The 18,734-nt window shown below is 36.3% G+C and overlaps 1 protein-coding gene across 1 annotated transcript in view; it reads left to right on the plus strand.

Annotated features, from left to right (window-relative positions):
• The window catches only part of COL4A2 (collagen type IV alpha 2 chain), a 229,927-nt gene that overhangs the window by 105,163 nt on the left and 106,030 nt on the right, over positions 1 to 18,734 (plus strand). The window contains exons 5-14 of the mRNA XM_039326369.1: positions 1,859 to 1,993; positions 2,088 to 2,132; positions 7,072 to 7,188; positions 10,715 to 10,786; positions 11,755 to 11,790; positions 11,894 to 11,956; positions 13,871 to 13,906; positions 14,979 to 15,020; positions 15,280 to 15,366; positions 18,151 to 18,195. Coding sequence (XP_039182303.1) covers positions 1,859 to 1,993; positions 2,088 to 2,132; positions 7,072 to 7,188; positions 10,715 to 10,786; positions 11,755 to 11,790; positions 11,894 to 11,956; positions 13,871 to 13,906; positions 14,979 to 15,020; positions 15,280 to 15,366; positions 18,151 to 18,195 — 678 coding nt within the window. The remainder of the gene's footprint in view (positions 1 to 1,858; positions 1,994 to 2,087; positions 2,133 to 7,071; positions 7,189 to 10,714; positions 10,787 to 11,754; positions 11,791 to 11,893; positions 11,957 to 13,870; positions 13,907 to 14,978; positions 15,021 to 15,279; positions 15,367 to 18,150; positions 18,196 to 18,734) is intronic.

An 18,734-nucleotide genomic window follows, 5' to 3' on the forward strand; every position in this document is an offset into this window, starting at 1 on the left:
ATGCACCTGGAGAGGTAGAGAGAGGAGTTGTATGGGTTGCCTTCTAGCTTCCACTTACTGCAGAAAGCTTCCCATCTGCAGAGCTGCAAGGGCATCTGCCCTGGCTCATACAAAAATGACATTGCAGCACTTTAGTATAAGCTCTGCCTTTTTGTATGAGCATTTGTTTCAAACATAGTTTATTATTAGTGGTTATTTATTATTTACCCAACTAACTTTTGCAACCCAGCCAGCTCAAAAGACTCCAGGCTGCTAATATCCAAACAGGAAAACTCATAAGTTAACAGCAACAACAATAATGCTCTTTATATAACAATAATAATACAATAAGCACAAAAGCAGAAACAACAGTTAGAATGTAACTAACTGTAATAGTTAGAACAAATCAAAACTCTCAAGCCCCAAATGCTCTCTTAAATAGCCAGTATTTTGTTGCTCTACAAAAAATATAGGAATTGAGGGGGGAGGCAGCCATATCCCATAGGGGAGAGGACAGTTGTGGAAAAGGCTTACTTCCAGTCCTAGCTATTTTGTTTTGCTGAGGAGAAGAAACCCAGTGCTCCTTTACAGCTGGACTGAACAAAACGGGATATATTCTTTAGGGAGCAGATGGTCCCATTGATAACCTGAACTTAAGTTGTGTAAGTCTTTATAAGTAATAACCAGCAACTTGAAATGTACCTGGAAACAGGTAACCAGGGCATCCCTTACACCACGTGACATGTTGCGACGTATCGCAATTTTTTTGCCATTGCCGGCAATGGGGTGGGCGCAGTTTTGGAATGATGCATCCAGCCCGTGGGCCGGCAGTTTGACACCCCTGCCTTACACTATCAATATAATGCTTCTAAAATAGTTTTTATCTAGGATCATTGAATTTCCAGTAGCCTTCAATGGAAGTCACAGATAGAACATATTTAGTGGTCCGTCTTCAAAGTAGTAAGAGCTATGAGCAGCTATCACTAAAGCCACCTGTTCTCAAAAGCTGAATCTGGTCAAATCCCCTTCTCCAATCACATTCTCCACCTGTGGTAGAGACATGAATCTGGGAGGATGACATGTTGTTTACCTTCCATTTCAAGGTGAAAGCAACCTTACCCAGAATTTAAGCAAAGGGGCCACTAGAAACTCATGATTTCTGGACAAATAACTATTCTGTCTTGTTGGGATTCAATGTCACTTGTTTCATGCATGTCTTCATTTAAGAGGCAAGATGCAGAACATCCATAGCCTTCTGCCTGGTCCTGGGTAGGTATCATATTTTGATTGATTCTGTTGATGATATCTTGCCTTGGGCCAGGCAAAAGAATCAATTGCTAACTTTCTCCAGAAGTTTCATGAAAATGTTAAGTAAAATGAGAGAAAACATTGTACAGGCCAATATCCCATTTGGAACATTCTTCTTTCATTAATATTGCAAAATGTTTAGCAGACCTTTCACAATAGACTGGAGAGATGGAAGGACTGAAATCGCCTTAAGCATAACTGATGGAAGATGTTCTGCTGATGCTGTGGCATTTCTGTCACTTCATCTCTCAGATCTCCTTGGTGAAAAATGGAATCTCTTGGCATCTGCTGACAGGAGAAGCCACTTGTGGCCACAGCTTGTCCAATACTTTCATCATCTCTATATTTTGATGATCAACAGGAGATGTGGAAGAACTACTCCCTAATGAAATGCTGTGCAGACTTCTGACTGGACATTAGTATTAAACTCACACTAAACTTTGCTTTAAAGGATACCATTGTAATCCTGCGGTTTTTATAAAGTGCAAAGGCAGATGTATTCATTACTGTGCAGATACACCTTGTCTATTTTCAGTAGTACCTGAAAACTTTTGTGGATTGTTGTTTACAGGGCCAACCAGGACTGCTTGGACAGCAAGGATTCCCTGGGCCATCGGGAGTGATGGGCATACCAGGACTTTCAGGGCACAAAGGGGACAAAGGTGAACGAGGTAGACCTGGCATAACTGGACCCAAAGGAGAAGTGGTAATTTTATAACTTCTAAGAAATCAACTTCAGTATGAAGAACAAATGCAACGAAGTAGGAAACTGCATCATCATGTGTCCCTTTTCATTATAGGGACAAAGAGGAGTCACAGGGTTTCCCGGTGCAGATGGAATTCCTGTAAGTAACTGTTTGTTTCTTGTATTGAATTTGAAAGTGTTATGATAGTCTTTCCGGTAAATAATTCAAGTTATTATAAGTAACCAAATAATGCATATGATAAAATAAACAGCTCATTTTTTTTCTCCAACCAAACTCAGACTAGTATAAAATTAAAAATCAGCATAAAAACAAAAACAAAACCATGTTTTAAAAAGTTATTTAAACATTGGCTGAAATAAATGTTTTTCTAGCTGTTTATACATAGATGATGCTGATGAATTTTCATGGGGCACAGTCCCATGGTCTTGATGGACCGGATCCTTGGTCTCAGGAATAGTCAGAATAGAGAGCAGAGATTAGAATTAATATTTTGCACGCTGAAGAGAAATCTGTTTAACTATTTATTTAGTTGATTTATATAGCACCCATCTCACTTTTATGTGACTTTATGTGACTCTAGTTAGCTTAAAATAAAATAACACAAAATATAATCCAGGAACAAGTACAACTGATGCACAGCTTTCAGTTCAAAGTGCAAAGGCCTGGGCACGGTTTCTTCCTGCTCTTTGAGAATCCAGAAGGACCCTGAGTTTATGCACTGAATCTGTCTAGGGCAGTACCACCCCTATCAGAACCAAAGATGGAAGGTCCTCAGAACCAGGAGCTTCAAAAATCCAGAGCCACCTGGTCTTGCTTGAAGTGAGCTGAAGCCTGTTGCATCCCATCCAGGCCTCTATAGCTTCCAGACACTGAGACAGAACTTCCACAACATCACTCAGACAACCTGGGTAGAGATGTAAAGCTTGGTATCACTGACAATATTTTATTCCAAACTCACCCAGCAACTTCATGTAGATGTTAAATAGGAGGGGAGAAAGCTGCAAGCCCTGAGGTATTTCACAAAGGAGGGGTACAGCCTGGATATAAGGACCCTCCTCAATTTACATCTTAAGAAAACAGAACTCTTGGAACGTCTCTTCCAACAGGAATTTTTATTAAGAGAAATTGACTGCAGGCATGCTAGACAGGATCTGAGGGATTCCCCCCCCCCCACATACCATTCAATGTTTTAAAGTGTTCCCAAGCAGCCTCCACCCCACAATTCTTCCGGGCAATTCAGTCTGGTAGATTTCTAGGTGTTAAGTCCAGTTAATATATTGTCAGTCCGCTCCATCGGCACGATCACTCATTCTCTCCTTACCCAGATCCCAGGCGTTGCATTTCCCCCCAGCCTTTCCCTCGCTGCCGGTAAAAGGGAGAAATTCAGAGGGAGTAGGATGAAAGGCAGATGGCTGCATTGTTGGAGTCAAGCTATTCTCCAAAGCACCTGAAGGCAGGACAAGAAGCAACGGATGGAAACTAATCAAGGAGAGAAGCAACCTAGAACTAAGGAGAAACTTCCTGACAGTTAGAACAATTAACCAGTGGAACAACCTGCCTCCAGAAGTGGTGAATGCTCCAACACTAGAAGTTTTTAAGAAGAGACTGGAAGTTTTTAAGAAGAGACATTGTCCAAAATGGTGTAGGGTTTCCTGCCTGAGCAAGGGGTTGGACTCTATGACCTCCAAGGTCCCTTCCAACTGTAGTAGTAGTAGTAGTAGTAGTAGTAGTAGTAGTAGTAGTACTCTCGAAGAGAATCAACAAAAGGTTACTTTGTAGTTAATGGAGGAAGTGAAAGTCATAAAAACCCCATGCTTACCCTCCTCCCCCTTAGTAGTATGACAGAATCCAGAAGAGAGTAAGAATTGGTTTTATCAGTGCTTTTTTTGTAAAAAAAAAAAAAAAAAAGTGCCGGAACTCACACATGTCATACAATCCGCCTTGCCTACCCTACAAGGTTCCATCCAAAAAAGATGCCAGAACTCCGTTCTGGACGTTCTATGACAAAAAAAACCCCTGGGTTTTATATCAGAGTAGGTAGATAGAAATGAAATATAATTGGATTCTGACACTGGATCTCTTTACCCTGGAAACCAACCTCGGAGGAAGGAGGAGAACCAGCACAACACCCCCAACTTCTGAAGCTGTTCTAGAAGCATACTGTGATTGATGCTATCAAAAGCTGCTGAGAAATAAAAAAAGAAAGAAAGATCACCAACCCCCCCCCTCTCCCACCAGAGCTCATCCAAGAGTGCTATCAATGCCATCTCAGTTCTATACCCAGACCTGAACCCTGTCTGAAAAGGGTCCAGATTATCCACTTCTTCCAGAGTACTTTGAAGTTGTAATGCAATAACCTTCTCTATAAATTTCCCTAGAAAATTGTCCACAATGGTGAGGTATAGCAATATGGTCTTGAAAAGCGTTTAAACAGAAAACCATCTGTGTAAATTATAAACATCTATTACTTCACCCTTTGCCAAATTCTGGACCTGAGAGCCGTGAGCAATAAAGGGGAAGCATTCTTAGGCTAGTACAGTTTCTAACTGTTCCTTTACATAACGTAATAAGCAAAGTGCATTTATTCCTAGACGCTTTCACAGAAATCCCCAGACAGATTTCCCAGTACCAGCTTCCTCTTCCATGCCCTTTGACACCAGTCCATTTTTACCACCCACATGCACCAATAAAACAAAATTCCAAATAGCTATTTTCAGCTGCTCGACTCATTCATCCACCCTTCTAATGTGTTTTGCAGTGCGGAACTAAAGCTAGAAAATCCTTTTCTTTTTCCACGTGTGGATGTTGCATTAATTTTCATGGGACTTGCCTTCAGGCAGCAAATGAAAGGGAATGTAAGGTCATCTAAGGAAAAGCAGCCTGCAGATGCTGCAGGGTCTATCCTGAAGACAGAGAAAAGGAAAAAGCAAAGCCAGGTGATTTTATGGGCAGGGATCACACAGGTTTAATATTCACATGTTCTGGAAAATAAGCCTTTAGTAATTTTCAAGTATGAAGCACAATGGAGGATTCATTTATCATATATGATAAGCTAAATATAATTTTCTGTTTTTTTACCCCAGATCCCTTTAATAAGAATAGCACATAGCTTAGATAAGCACAGAGGTGCCAGAACACTCACCATCATTCATTCTTTCCTTGTTTGGCCCTTCCTGGAGATTTCTTCGAGCATAAAATGCTTAGTAGCTGCTTAAGATAAATGTCTTTAGGAAACGAACAGAAGGCATAGTTAGATCGTCTGTTTTTACTGCTTCAAAATGGTTAACAGTATCATGCAACATCCAGACAGGGACATTTGGAATTAGAGTTTTTGACATAAACTTTTTGCAGTCTGAAAAATTCCATTTTGAGCTATTCCAGAGCTTTCTGAATTCAAGGTTGATTCTCTTCTTTCTCTAACCTATCTTCCCTGTTTTGAGGATTTCTCTTTCTGGAAACCAATGAGCACATGATCTGAATATCATTTTCTGTTGAGTAGAATTGAATTTGTATAGTTGTCTGCTCTAAGAATGAGTCAGCAAGCTAAAAAAAATCCCTTACCCTTTTCCAAGGAAACTCCCAGGAATTTTTAGATTTGGCGGTAAGCTAAATCTGTGAAAAAAGAAAGTATCCAATAATAACTCCTACCTTCTGTAACTATTTCTCATTTTCTCTTATACAATTTGATATTAATATCAATGGGAATAGCAAAAGTATAAATCAACTATGAATAAAATTTGAGCCATTTATTTTTCTTTGGCAAGAAGGATAATTGATGAAATGTATTATTGGCTCTTTTTCTTTCTCAGTTCTGATGCACCGACTTAAAATTACAATAAAATACCTGCATGAGAGATGAAGGTATACTAGAATAACTTACTTTCATGAACAACTTATAGCATAGTTATGGAAATCATTTTCCACCACAGAATTAGGATAGGTAATGGCATATCAATAGTATTCATACACACATTTTAATGATACTCATTTGCTAGTAGATATTTATCATCACATTTTTAAAAAATCCTCTCCAATATTCTAAAACTATGTTGAAAGACATTTTTAATAATTTAAAAACCCCTCCCATTCCTATAATACTTAAAGCAGTATTTAAAATAATTTTCAGAGATTAAAAAACCTGAACAAATTCTCAAGGCAGGTTTTTTTAGCATAATATCATGCAGCCAGAAGATACTTCCCCACATAGCACAACACAGTCACTCTGTGGTTCCAATGGGGTTATACCTAATGAAGAAGCGCCTTTCATACTCTGTTGCAATACCTAGTCTGCTGTTCACAGGACAGTGATTTACTTGACAAGATATCTAGAGTGCTGGATATGTACTGTATGGACCCAATGACACTGACTCGTTATCCTCTCAGGACTTAATGACTATAGGGGAGAAAAGGGTTCTCGATGGGGAATTAAGTATTTACTCTCCTTTATCTATCACTCTTGATTTAAGGTGTTGATAACTTCAGGTCACTCTCTTCTGCGTTTGATCCAAGCACACATGGGTCTATGACTTTTGTCCTGGGAAAAAATAATTAGCTTGGTGCTAAACTATGTACTGTATTTCCTGGAAAAAGATCTCATTTTTTATTATAATTACTAAACTTACTTCACCACACATTTGTCAGGTGAGGTCATGCATATACAGAATGCATCAACTTCCAAAAGGTTACATAGAATGCAGCTTCAGTAAGGTCTTCTTATTCACTTAAAGTCATATTTAAACTGGATTTTAATTACCTTAGCTATTTGAATAAAAGGAATGCAAAAGTATTAAAAATGTGCTATTCCTCCCTACCTGTTACCTATGCCTTCCTGTTTCTGCTGATATCCGTATTGCTGTTTCTAGTTATTTCTTTTCATATTTCCAGAGGTGTATGGTTTGAACTACAGAATAGTATTCTTAGTAGAATAGAATTAAATATTCCTTATTTGACTCTATTTTCCCATAGAGTGGTTGTTTGCATTAATGTAAGAACATTTAAGAATTCCATGAAAGCCAAGAAGAAGAAAGCAAAAGCAGCAGGTCAGCAGGTCATAATTGTATATATTTTGTCTCCACAGGGTCATCCAGGTCAGGCAGGATCAAGAGGAAAACCAGGCCATGATGGTTGCAATGGGACCAAGGGAGATCCAGGTCCACAGGGAATTCAGGGACCTGCAGGAACTCCCGGGTTTTTTGTAAGTTATGAACACTGAATATGTCAATGTAAAGCTACTGCTGCTTAACAGCAAAATCAGGAGGAGTTTGTTCCCTTCCACTAAGTGAGAGAAAAGAGTTTCCATTGCTGGAAGAACCCTAGCATTCTTGCTAATCTGCCACATTAGGATTATAGGCTGAAGTCCTACAAAAGCTGCATTGCCTAAAGCTGAAACATAATTACCGTTTCAGAAGGAAATTCCACGTTGACTAGTAGTCATTTTGGAAAACTTTGGAGTTCAGTTATCCTATGTGCTCATGTGCTGTGAAAGTTGGACCATAAGAAAGGCTGAGCACCAAAGAATTGAGGTCTTTGAACTCTGGTGCTGGAGAAGACTCCTGCGAGTCCCTTGGACTGCAAGGCGTTCAAACCGATCAGTCCTAGAAGAGATCAACCCCGACTGCTCTTTAGAAGGCCAGATCCTGAAGTTGAAACTCAAATACTTTGGCCACCTAATGAGAAGGAAGGACTCACTGGAGAAGGGCCTAATGCTGGGAAAGATTGAGGGCAATAGAAGAAGGAGACGACAGAGAATGAGATGGCTGGATGGAGTCACTGAAGCAGTAGGTGTGAACTTAAATGGACTCCAGAAGATGGTAGAGGACAGGAGGACCCAGAGGAGCCTTGTCCATGGGGTCGCGATGGGTCAGACACAACTTCACAATTAACAACAATGTGCTCATAATATTAGTACATTAGTTGAGGACTATGATTGATTATGATGAAAATTACAGGCAGAGGGAAAGCCATAATAATTTACAGGGTTTTTTTTAAAAAAGGGGGGGGGACTTCCTGCTTTGTTGTTTTGAGACACATTAATAAGGCTGCAAGAATACTTGTTCTTTCTGTGCTGAAAGGACTTGCTCAATTTCACAGGGATATAAAGTGAAGAAATAATTAATTTTCCTCTTGTTTAGTGAGCAGCATCTGTGAAAACAAGATATCTTGTTGAAGTGCCTTTTGGCAAAACCACCACAACAATGAGCACAACAATGTTGTTCAAAGAAATAGAAGTGGAGTTGGATCAGGGATCATCTAAATTTATAGAAACAGCTTTGTTACTTTGAAACAAAATTAGATGACATTTGAAGATGTATTTGCTCATTCTATGAAGATAACCCATTTTAATTTTAAATGGGGGAAAGGGTTTGATTGTGTAAACAAACATCTTAATTTACTAATGGATCATAATTAATTTTACATAGAATGGAATGAGTCATTGGAGGAGTTATGGTGGATGGAATATTGAGTATCTAGAATTTTTGTATTATTCTGAGTTCCTTTATAATGAGGGAGATGGTTAAGGAAGTTCTTTTATTTATTTCTTTTTCAGCTGCATAAAGGTTTACTTCACAGCTTTCATACGTCTGAAGCCCAAGGGGTAGAATGGTATACTTTAGCAGGGTTCAGAACACCAGGGGTTTTAGTTCAGATAGCAATTTTATTTGCACAACAGAAAGGCTTGAAATATACAGCAGACGTTAATTCCTATCTACAGGCGTCCCCATGGTGAGATTTTCTGAGGGCAATCAGACACAGAAGCATCATTGTGCATCTTGAGTCATGGGACAGCTTGGGCTTTTCTTCAAGCACGTACAGGGGTGCAAACATGTTCTAGGGCTTACAGTTAGAGGAACAGTAGGATTTTGTGCTTCCCTGCGTGACATGCTTTCTCAAGATCTAAAAGTCCCCAAATGCCATGTTGTGCATATGGACAGAGAGGGACAAAGAACCATGTTACAAGGGATGGATACCAGGGATATTGGAAGCAAGCCAAATTTCACAAAATATATATATTTTATAAACATTTTCTGTCCATAAATAAAATCATGGAGACACACAAGGAAGTGAAACAAAATATACTCAAAAAAGGGGAAGGAATGTTCAGTTTTTCTCAGATTAGGTAAAACAGGACTTCAGTCTGGCTTAGGCAATAGAGAAATTGTGTAGATGAGCAACAACTAGAGGAAAAAGATTCATCACTTTTATACCATTTACTTGCTTATTAAAAGTAAAAATTCTGCAGTCTCCAGACCTTTGGATACTTGCACTAATTAAATATTTTAAATAAAACATTGTATTATTTAAAAAAAATAAAATTATATATCAATCATACCAAGCATCCTAACATCCAAGCCAATGCCTCTGAGAAATCAACTGATGAAGAAATACTGCCAGTCAGTTATGTCAGTACCACTTCCACAAAAAAAGGACAAAAACAGAAGCAACTGCATAGACTTACACAGTCTGATTTGTACTTTTTCAAACAACCAGGCTTATACTCTAAATTGACAACATATACTCTAAATTGACAACTCTGCAATAATAATAATAAAGTTCTATTTGTTGCAAAGCTAGCAAAATCAATTCCAAAAGATTTTAGTGAGCAAAGGTTTTCTAATTTTCTGGTCAAATGTAAGTTTCAAGGGGACAGTAGTTATGAAGAGACTTTTTGAAACCGTAGCAATTAAGCTCTGGATTGTTTTTTTTTTTTAATATTGCTTATTTTCTGAAGGCAGATTAATGTGAAGAAATGGTGTCAACTATACATACATATATACATACATACATACATACATATATCAAACCTCTTGAACATGAACTGCATAAAATATAAAAGTTGCTACTGTCAGTGGACATGGAGAAGACAAATGATGCTGAAAAAAAATATAAATAGAGGTTACTTGTATTGGTTAGTTAGCCAGCACAAGTTGTGAGACACCATCTCTGGATTCCTGGATTTGCCTACCTAGGTGTGCTTCAGTTGCAAGGACATTAGGACCAGTTGTGCCTATAAAGTCATAGGGAACCCACAAGGAGAACCATGGAATTGCTGACTAGGTCTATGAAGTGCCCTGTAAGTGGCACATCCTAGTTGGGCTGATTATTGTGGTGCGGCAGGGGACACAACTGCAAGTTTGTACTGGAAGAAAAGACTATCTCTGATCTCATAATAATGGGAAAATGTTTTCCTCTTTTTCAGTCATTGTTTTCAAGGGAACATAATCTGGACCCTAAAAGTGGTGTTGCCAATCTCTAATTTACTGCAGGTTTTTCAGTTTGGAAATGGGCTTTACATGGCCCAGTTTTCTCCACTCTCTTCTCATTTGGATGGTTTAGAATAAGCATAGAACAATCTGCATTACCAGCACCTCACATGATCCTTCAACCTCTCTTTTGTAGTGTCAGTGAATTTTATGTTTTTTTTTTTTTATAATTAACCCTTGGAATAATTTCCATTGCTAACTACCATTCATATTTTCAGGAATCACATATAAATTATGATGTAAATCCTAAAGTTGTCTTAATGATCCCCAACCTCCAAAATAGTAGAAAAATTCTGCTTATACCCAGCATTTGAGATAGTCCTGTAAAATTCTCAAGAAAGAGAATGATATATTAGAAGTGAATTTGGAGTTCTTATAATCCAACACCCAGTTTAGTGCAGGAATCCTCAGACAATTCTGGACAAATGGCTGATTTTTTGTTATTTTCAATCACTTTAGGGAATCCAGGGACCCAAAGGTCAGAAGGGGGAGCCTTTTGCACTACCTGAAGAATTAGCTATACAGTTCAGGGTAAGTCTCTGTGAACAGTTATAATCTGTTAGAAAAGTTATGTTTTCCTGATCATCTTCAATTAAGTGCCTCAGATGTTTTCATATAAGTGAAAAACTATAATTTTCTTAATTTGTCAGCTTCTTTTATCAAATACAGTCTTGCAGAGGCTATACTAAAGTTTTGCTATATTTTTTCTTAGATTTATTATATAGCTATCATAAATAAGCAGCCACATTGTGGTTTTCATTTATAAAACACAAGACATTTTTTTTTAATTTAAATAGAAGCATATCTGTATGCTCTTTGAAGTTGCTGAGTCGAAACAAAGTGAAGCAGATATGATTCTTTCATTACGTCTGTGCATAAGTGTATGTGTGTATATATACATACAACACACACAAACATACACAAATAACTTTTTTCTTTTAGTTATAAATGTAGATTTCATTGTATTTACGTTGTACTTATTTTTCTAATCACTTTTAACTTTCAGATTTTACAAATAATTATAGAGGTTTTTTGTAAGAAATCTAGACATCTGAGAGTTTTAGAAATAATTCCTTACAGATTCCATAATTCCTTCAACAATCACAGAGCACTTAATGTACTGTATTCACTGGAAAAGTTGGGATACCTTCAGAGATGCATCTGCCTTGAAAATAGCCCATGTTGAACTGTAAAGGATAGTCAAGCATTAAAAAAGGACATTTAATTTTATGTCATAAACTGTTTTATGATAATTTTTATGCTATAAAATGTTTTATGAAATTTGTCAAATTTCAATTCCATGGTAATAATGGCTCCTGGATTTTGTTCACATTCTGTAAATCAGCCCATTTGAGGTATCTTGGATTAAAAATTGTTGCCCTGTGATGCACCATTTTGCTCAGTTTAAGGTTACAGGAATAAGAATTTTAGTAGTATAGAAAAGTTTATGTTCAAGTTGACTAAAAGAGCATTTCCCATTTTAAATTGTTCTTCTCTAGGGAAATCCTGGTGACCCGGGCTTGATTGGCTTCATTGTAAGTAACATTGGGATAGATAAATTTCTATAATAAAACTAGCTATCAGTAAAATAAAAGAAAGCACAATTATTATTTTGGGAAAAAATATTTTCATTTACAGGGACCTCAAGGTGCTCCTGGACCGGTGGGTGAACCTGGTCTAGAAGGAGACTCAGGTCTTCCGGTAAGTATTATAAGATTCTGAGATTATGACAGTAGTTTGACATTCTTTATTGTGGCCAACAACTAGAAAATGTCAATAAAACAAGTAGTGAAACAATAAGACAATAAAATAAAACTCACCAATAAAGCAGAACAATAATAAAGCGACAGAATTAAAAATTAAGAAACAGTAATAAATTCTTGATATGCACTGTACTCAATGGAACAAAATTGCACAACATTGAAAAATACAATATTGTGTTATTCTGATTGGATAATAATTAGTGAAAATAAAATAAACATGTGTGGCTTAGGAACTTGACTGAAAGAAAATTTATAAAATATGCAGTTATCATGGTTAAAAGCACACACTATAATAAGAAGACTGACTTATATAGTGCCTCTAGCTTGTGCAGACAAAGCTGGCTACCTTTCTTAAATCAATTTCCAGTACTGGTCTGGATATCATACTGAAATGTGTTGATGATAAAGCTTTTCTAAATACTGATACTGTGAAATGATTTAAGTATTTAACAGGCCCGATGCTCTAAAGATAAATTTATAAAATTGTGGAAGGTCAATGCAAGTCCTTAACCTGTTATCTTGGTGCTAACTGATCAAAATTCATTTATAATAGAATTTCTTGAAAGAAATGGTAATAATGCAGCATTTGCTCTCTTTTCCATTTAATGCTAATGGAACTAGACTTAAAAGTAGGAGAATATGCTTAACCCATATCCCATCCAACCCAAAACTAAGAATAGTTTTATTTATTTATTTTTATATATTTCACATTTCTCTTTTTCTCAACTGCCAATTTCCCTCAGATGCAATTATTTATAATGATTGCAGAGATAAAGAATTGATCTTGAAATGATGATACCCAATTTCTGTGCTCTTTACAGTATATAATTCAGAGATGCCCACTGTCTGCTAGGGCAGGGCTTGAAAAAAACTTTTTCACAGATTGTACCACTTTTAGGACATGACAATATTTGAGTACTACCAGTGCTTTGCAAGGTGTCAAAAACTTGGTGACTAAAAAAAGGGGTGGATTTTGGGTTTTACTGATTAGATTCATTTGTTGTTATAGAAATGGCTAGTTTATAATATTATGGAAAACTAAAAAGTTGAAGTTCAATGTTAATGCTTCCTTCTACTGCAACAGAGGAAGTCTGTTCTTTTTCCCTAGTCCCCCTTCACTTTCCCCCCTTTTTTCCTCCCCACTGTATCCTACTATTTGCTTTTGTATTTTTGTGGGAGATGGTGGTGTTATTTTACTAGGATTATATGCTACTCCAGTCACTGCTAATTCTGAGCAGCTTAAATAACCCCTATCTGTAAGCAGGATTAAAGCAACATAAATAATCAGCACTTACAATAAAAATTCTGATTGTTTCCATAACAGTAGCATATTCACACCAACATCTCCATGCACCAGGAAATTATTAAAACTCAGTTAAATCTGCACTACCACTGTAAAAGAGACTATGTAGTCTTGTACTATTTAAGCCAAACTGGGTCTGGGCCAGTACAGCTGCATCATTTACATAAAGGAATATTGCAGTGGAGCATCGGTTTGAAGGGAGGGTTTCCATTATTTCAATGTTGTGAGGAGTGGTCACATCCTCACAGATGTCAGCTCCAAGTAACCAAGAGGATATATGACATATATGAAATGTGGATTTTCACAAATTTTAAAATTTCCTGATTTCCTGCTATTTAAATAAAGTTTAACAAGCTTATAATTTAATAAGTAAAATAAATAACTAAAAATTAAATATTTATAACATGTTTTTAGGATTTTCTGGTTTTGAATGTATATATTTTAAGTAGACTTAGTAGGCAGTGTGTGAAGTAACTGATGCTGCCCCATGTATTTACATGAATTGAATACTTCTAAAAGATTACTTGGTTTCTGAAACATTCTTTTTAGGGACTTCCAGGACCCCCAGGACTGCCAGGGCCCATTGTAAGTATTTGAGGACTCACCTTAGATTTGTAGACTCTGATGTTTTCTGAGGTAATTCAAAATGTCTAAAATGTTGTTGTTGTTGTTGCTGCTGCTGTTGTTTGAAAGAGGAACATGAGATATTGTAATACTGTAAATTGTTGGAACACAGTCAGTGGTGGGATTCAAATATATGTACAACCTGTTCTTTATGTGGATGCTGCTTCCAGAAGTCCATTCTGGGCCTGGGCAACAAAAAATTAGCTACCGGTTCTGCCAAAATGATGCGAACTGGCTGAATCCCACCACTGGACACAGTGGAATAAACATTTACATGAAATCAGTTTGAGCTCTTTTTTTCACGTTTTTAGTGCTGGTTCCTACAAAGTTCTTTAATAATGCATTAACTTTTCCTCTGAAAATAGAATCTCTGGGTATGATTCAAATAAACAGGCAGAAGTGTAAATGAAGAAAGTTCATTATTCCCATTCATTCCTGTACTGTTATCAAATTGCATTTGCCTTATAGTTACAAGAACTGAGGCAGTCATGCATTTCTTCAGTGACTTTATATAGCTACAAACTATTCATTTGGCTAAAAGACTATCCATAGGAGCACAAACTGGTATGCACAAATTTATCATCAACAGGAAGGTATTTGTAGCCTACATAGGAGCTTCGAATTTATAGGAAGAAATCAAGCTAAAAGCATTATGGTTGGTGACACAGCCAGATGTTTAGATGGTATTTGGCATTTTTATCAGTATATCAAATCCTTCCCAAGCACCTGGGATAATCAGATATTGTTGTCTGATGGTGTTAAAGGATTATAATTAGTATTACTGATAACCATACATTGAATATTTCAATGTTATTAATTTTTTGAAAAGGAATTTAACATATGTTATTATGGGAATCATTAAATCTCAAGAATATAATCTAAGTAATAATTGACTTAAGTGTCTAAGAGAATTATTTTATTTGATGTAAAACAGTATTAAAGTCCTGATATTACAGAGGAACATGTAGTTTCTGGTATGCCATTTGGTAAAGTATGTAAGCATAAGTTAAATGTTCATTAACTGTCATTTCAGGGCAATAGAGGCCTTGGCTTTTATGGAAAGAAAGGTGAAAAGGTAAAACAATCTTAACCAACTTGCATTTACTATGGTGGACATAACTTTGTGTAATCTGTGCAAATTGTTTTTGAGATCAGATTACAGTACTAGAAATGCAATCTTTTTAAAATCCCTATGTTCTTCAACCCACCCATTGTGTCGTCAGATTCTTCAGGTTCCCGTGTTCTTCACTTTCACAGAGTTCAAAGAATGTACATCCAGTGTTGTTTAAATTTTCCTTTTACCTCTTATACTTATCTTTGTGGCTTTTCTGAAGGGTGAAATTGGACCTCCTGGTCCACCTGGGCTTCCATCAACAAGAGAATTAACCAGTTCAATAGATGAAATTCTAAGTGAACACAAGGTAATTGAAATATTATTCAAAATTACAGAATATTCATTCCTTTGAAAAATAGAATTGCTCTATCTAGCCTTCCCCACTATAAGTCTTGTCTCTCTTTTGCTACATTGGATTACTGCAGTCTTTTCTATATCCTCACCTTTTGCCATCATTTCGCCACCTTTTCTACCCTCAAGCTGTGCCAATAATATTTTCTTTTCTTTTTCTCTGGGGGTCAATAGCAACTTAAAGAGAGAGGCCTTGTCTTCCATCTGTACCCGCTTTCATATTCACAATCACATCTTAAGCCCATGTGGAAATAAATATGAGTATCTGAGAAGCTGGAGATCAGTGTTTCTGTGGGAATCATTTCTGAAATTACAGATAACTTAAATACAAAAATAAAAAGTCATAGAAGTCTGTATGGCACATTGCAGATATTGCAACTATAAGCAGCCACAGCAAATTTGAGTTGTCTTAAATTATCAATGAATCATTTGATATAATGACTCAAATTCTGCCTTTATTGGCTTGCATTTCAATATTTGACAGTAAGATATAAGTCATAGTCATAAGTAAGATATAAGACAGTAAGATATAAGTGGTTTTTTTTTACATTTTTGCACATTTTTAGCCCTTATAGGAGCTTTTGCCCATCCTTCTCCCCCCAAGCATGGATAACTTTGCACTGAACCCCCCACACACACATCCCACAAAGCATAAAATCAGTCTTCTTCTTTTGTGATTAAATAATCATAATGTCTTTTCAGTCTATGGCAACATTGGGAAGTAACAGTACAGGTAGCCCTCGACTTACAACACTTCGTTTAATGACCATTCAAAATTACAATGGCTCTGAAAAAAGTGACTTATGAGTATTTTCCGCACTTGTGGTCTCCCCATGGTCATGTGATCAAATTTCAGACACTTGACAACTGACTCATACTTTTGACGGTTGCAGTGTGCTGGGGGTCATGTGATCCCCTTTTGTGACCTCCTGACAAGCAAAGACAATGGGGAAGCCAGATTCACTTAACAAATGAGTTACTAATTTAACAACTGCAGTGACTCATTTAACAACTGTGGCAAGAAAAGTAGCAAAATGGAGCAAAACCCATTTAACAAATGTCTCATTCAGCAACAGAAATTTTGTGCTCAATTGTGGTCGCAAGTTGAGGACTACCTATATAACCCCTACAGGAGAACTTAAGGCTCACCTTCTTGAATCAGATCAGTGAAACAGTGTTATGGCCCAGTGATGCTGCTGATTCCTTCCTATATTGCAACCTTGGTGAATTTAAATCATCTCCACATCTCACAGAATCTAACTTAAATGTTTGTAGGTTCCCTCCCAAATTTCTTCTTTTGACTTGCTGTTTTATTAATAGCTATTGTTTTTTTCCTAATCACCTTCTTGTTCTTCTTTGTTTTCCATATAAATTCTAAGTTTACAGTTGGCCTAAGATAGATTTAATGCCTTCTTTACTCCCAATTCATCACGCAGAACTGAAAATGCAGATTTTTGAGTTCTTGAGAACAATCCATCACATCTATGTGTATTCATTCATATATACATTGTGTGTCGGTACGAATAGCTCAACATTCTAGGAAATAGTGCATACGAGTGATTTATTTTAGATGAGGTAGACATCTACCTTTGCTGTTTGTGTCAATTCTAAATAAGAAAAATGGCTAGGATATTGTCAGTATTGTTTGTTGAGCCTCACTCAAGGGGACAAGGGTTTGAAATATTAGTTTCCAGTGGACTATCATCAGCCTAGTCTAACTTAATGATGTTAAGTTGTATTCTTCATCTGGTAGAGCTTCAAATGTAACCTAATTCTTCTTTCCTTTAGCTATTTTCTGTTCCTTTGTTAATATATCTTTGCCAACTGGGTTATTTTTCCTGCAAATTTCTGTCAGTAGATATCTAGGGTCAGCCAACCAGACATTGTTGGTTTTCCTAGGCATCTCTGAGTTTGGACTGCATTTTCACTTAAATCATGCCAGCTACAAAAAAACAAAAACAAAAAAGCAAACACCTTTAACAAACAGTGCAGTGTTAACTCCTACCAATCATAGGCCATCATATTAATTTTTACTAGGAATGGTCACACCACTCAAGACTAAAGTTGATTTAAATGTCATAGGAATAAATAAATCAACTATCTCTATGGGGCAAAAAAAAAATCCAAGAACTTTTTTCTAAATTTAACATAAATTTAGAAAAAAAGTTATTTAATTAAAATAAATAAAATATTCATAGTTAAACCTTGCTGTTATTCAAATGTTGGCCTTACTCTACAGGCAATTTACCTGTATCTCAAGTTGGAAATGTACTCCTGTGAAAATTGCCCCTTAGAATGACTTTATATCATGTGATGAAACAGATCCCTATGTCGTATAGGTGAAACACTCTTATGGTTTCAAAGGAACATTTTGAATGATGTTACTTTATTTCTAAGTAATTTTTGCCTTTCATTTTGTGCTTACCTCTTAGGGTGTGATTCTTCTGTCACAACATGGATAGAAAGTAAAATGTATGGGAAGTAAATTTTTACTCACAAGAGACTATATTTGCAAATAAAGCATTATGTCAGTTTAAGAGCTGGGTTCTATTTTAGAGAAAATAGAATTCAAGCTAAGCCTCAAGTTTCTTTTTTTCAGCCCTTCTGATGAATTTTCATTTATCACCAAAAATTGTCATACACATAATTGAAATGGAAGTATTCTAGCTGCTCTAAATTTAGCAGAGAATAAGAAATATATACCTACTTATTTAATATTATTGTTGTTTTCTATTATTAGGGTATGAAAGGGGAAAAAGGAATGATGGGAGAACCTGGATTTCCAGTAAGTCTACAAGAACCACAATTATTTCTGTGATGAGAAACACCTGCATTATTTCCATAGAAAAGAATAATATATGGATTCATTATTATTTCAGTAATAACAGTTCTTGGGTGATAATATGATAATGTAATATTTTAGTTATAACATTAAAACTAGTCATTTGAATTCAATATTTGTCTTTCAGAATTTAACATATTTAACAAGCATTTAACCATATTAAATGTTTTCTTTCAAAATTTAGACTATTTATAATTCATAACCTATATAACTCTCTTTTTTATTATTTGCCAATAAAAACTCCCATTCCATGATTTATTTTTTTTTTAGCATATTTGAAGATGCATACCATCTGTACAGAAATCAGTCTTCCCAAATAAAGCATACTAGATGCAAACTTTTTGAAATTAGAGAGCATGTCCTGGATGGTGCTACAAAATGGCTTTATGGAAGAGATAATAGATTTATGAAATGGCTGTCATCATCAGTCAAAAAACACAGATGCACAGATTTCGATAATTATTACCAGTAGTTGGTAGTAA

Source organism: Crotalus tigris, unplaced genomic scaffold, assembly GCF_016545835.1.
Source record: "Crotalus tigris isolate CLP2741 ecotype Arizona unplaced genomic scaffold, ASM1654583v1 scf7180000024340.7048381, whole genome shotgun sequence".
NCBI classification, from domain to species: Eukaryota; Metazoa; Chordata; class Lepidosauria; order Squamata; family Viperidae; genus Crotalus; species Crotalus tigris.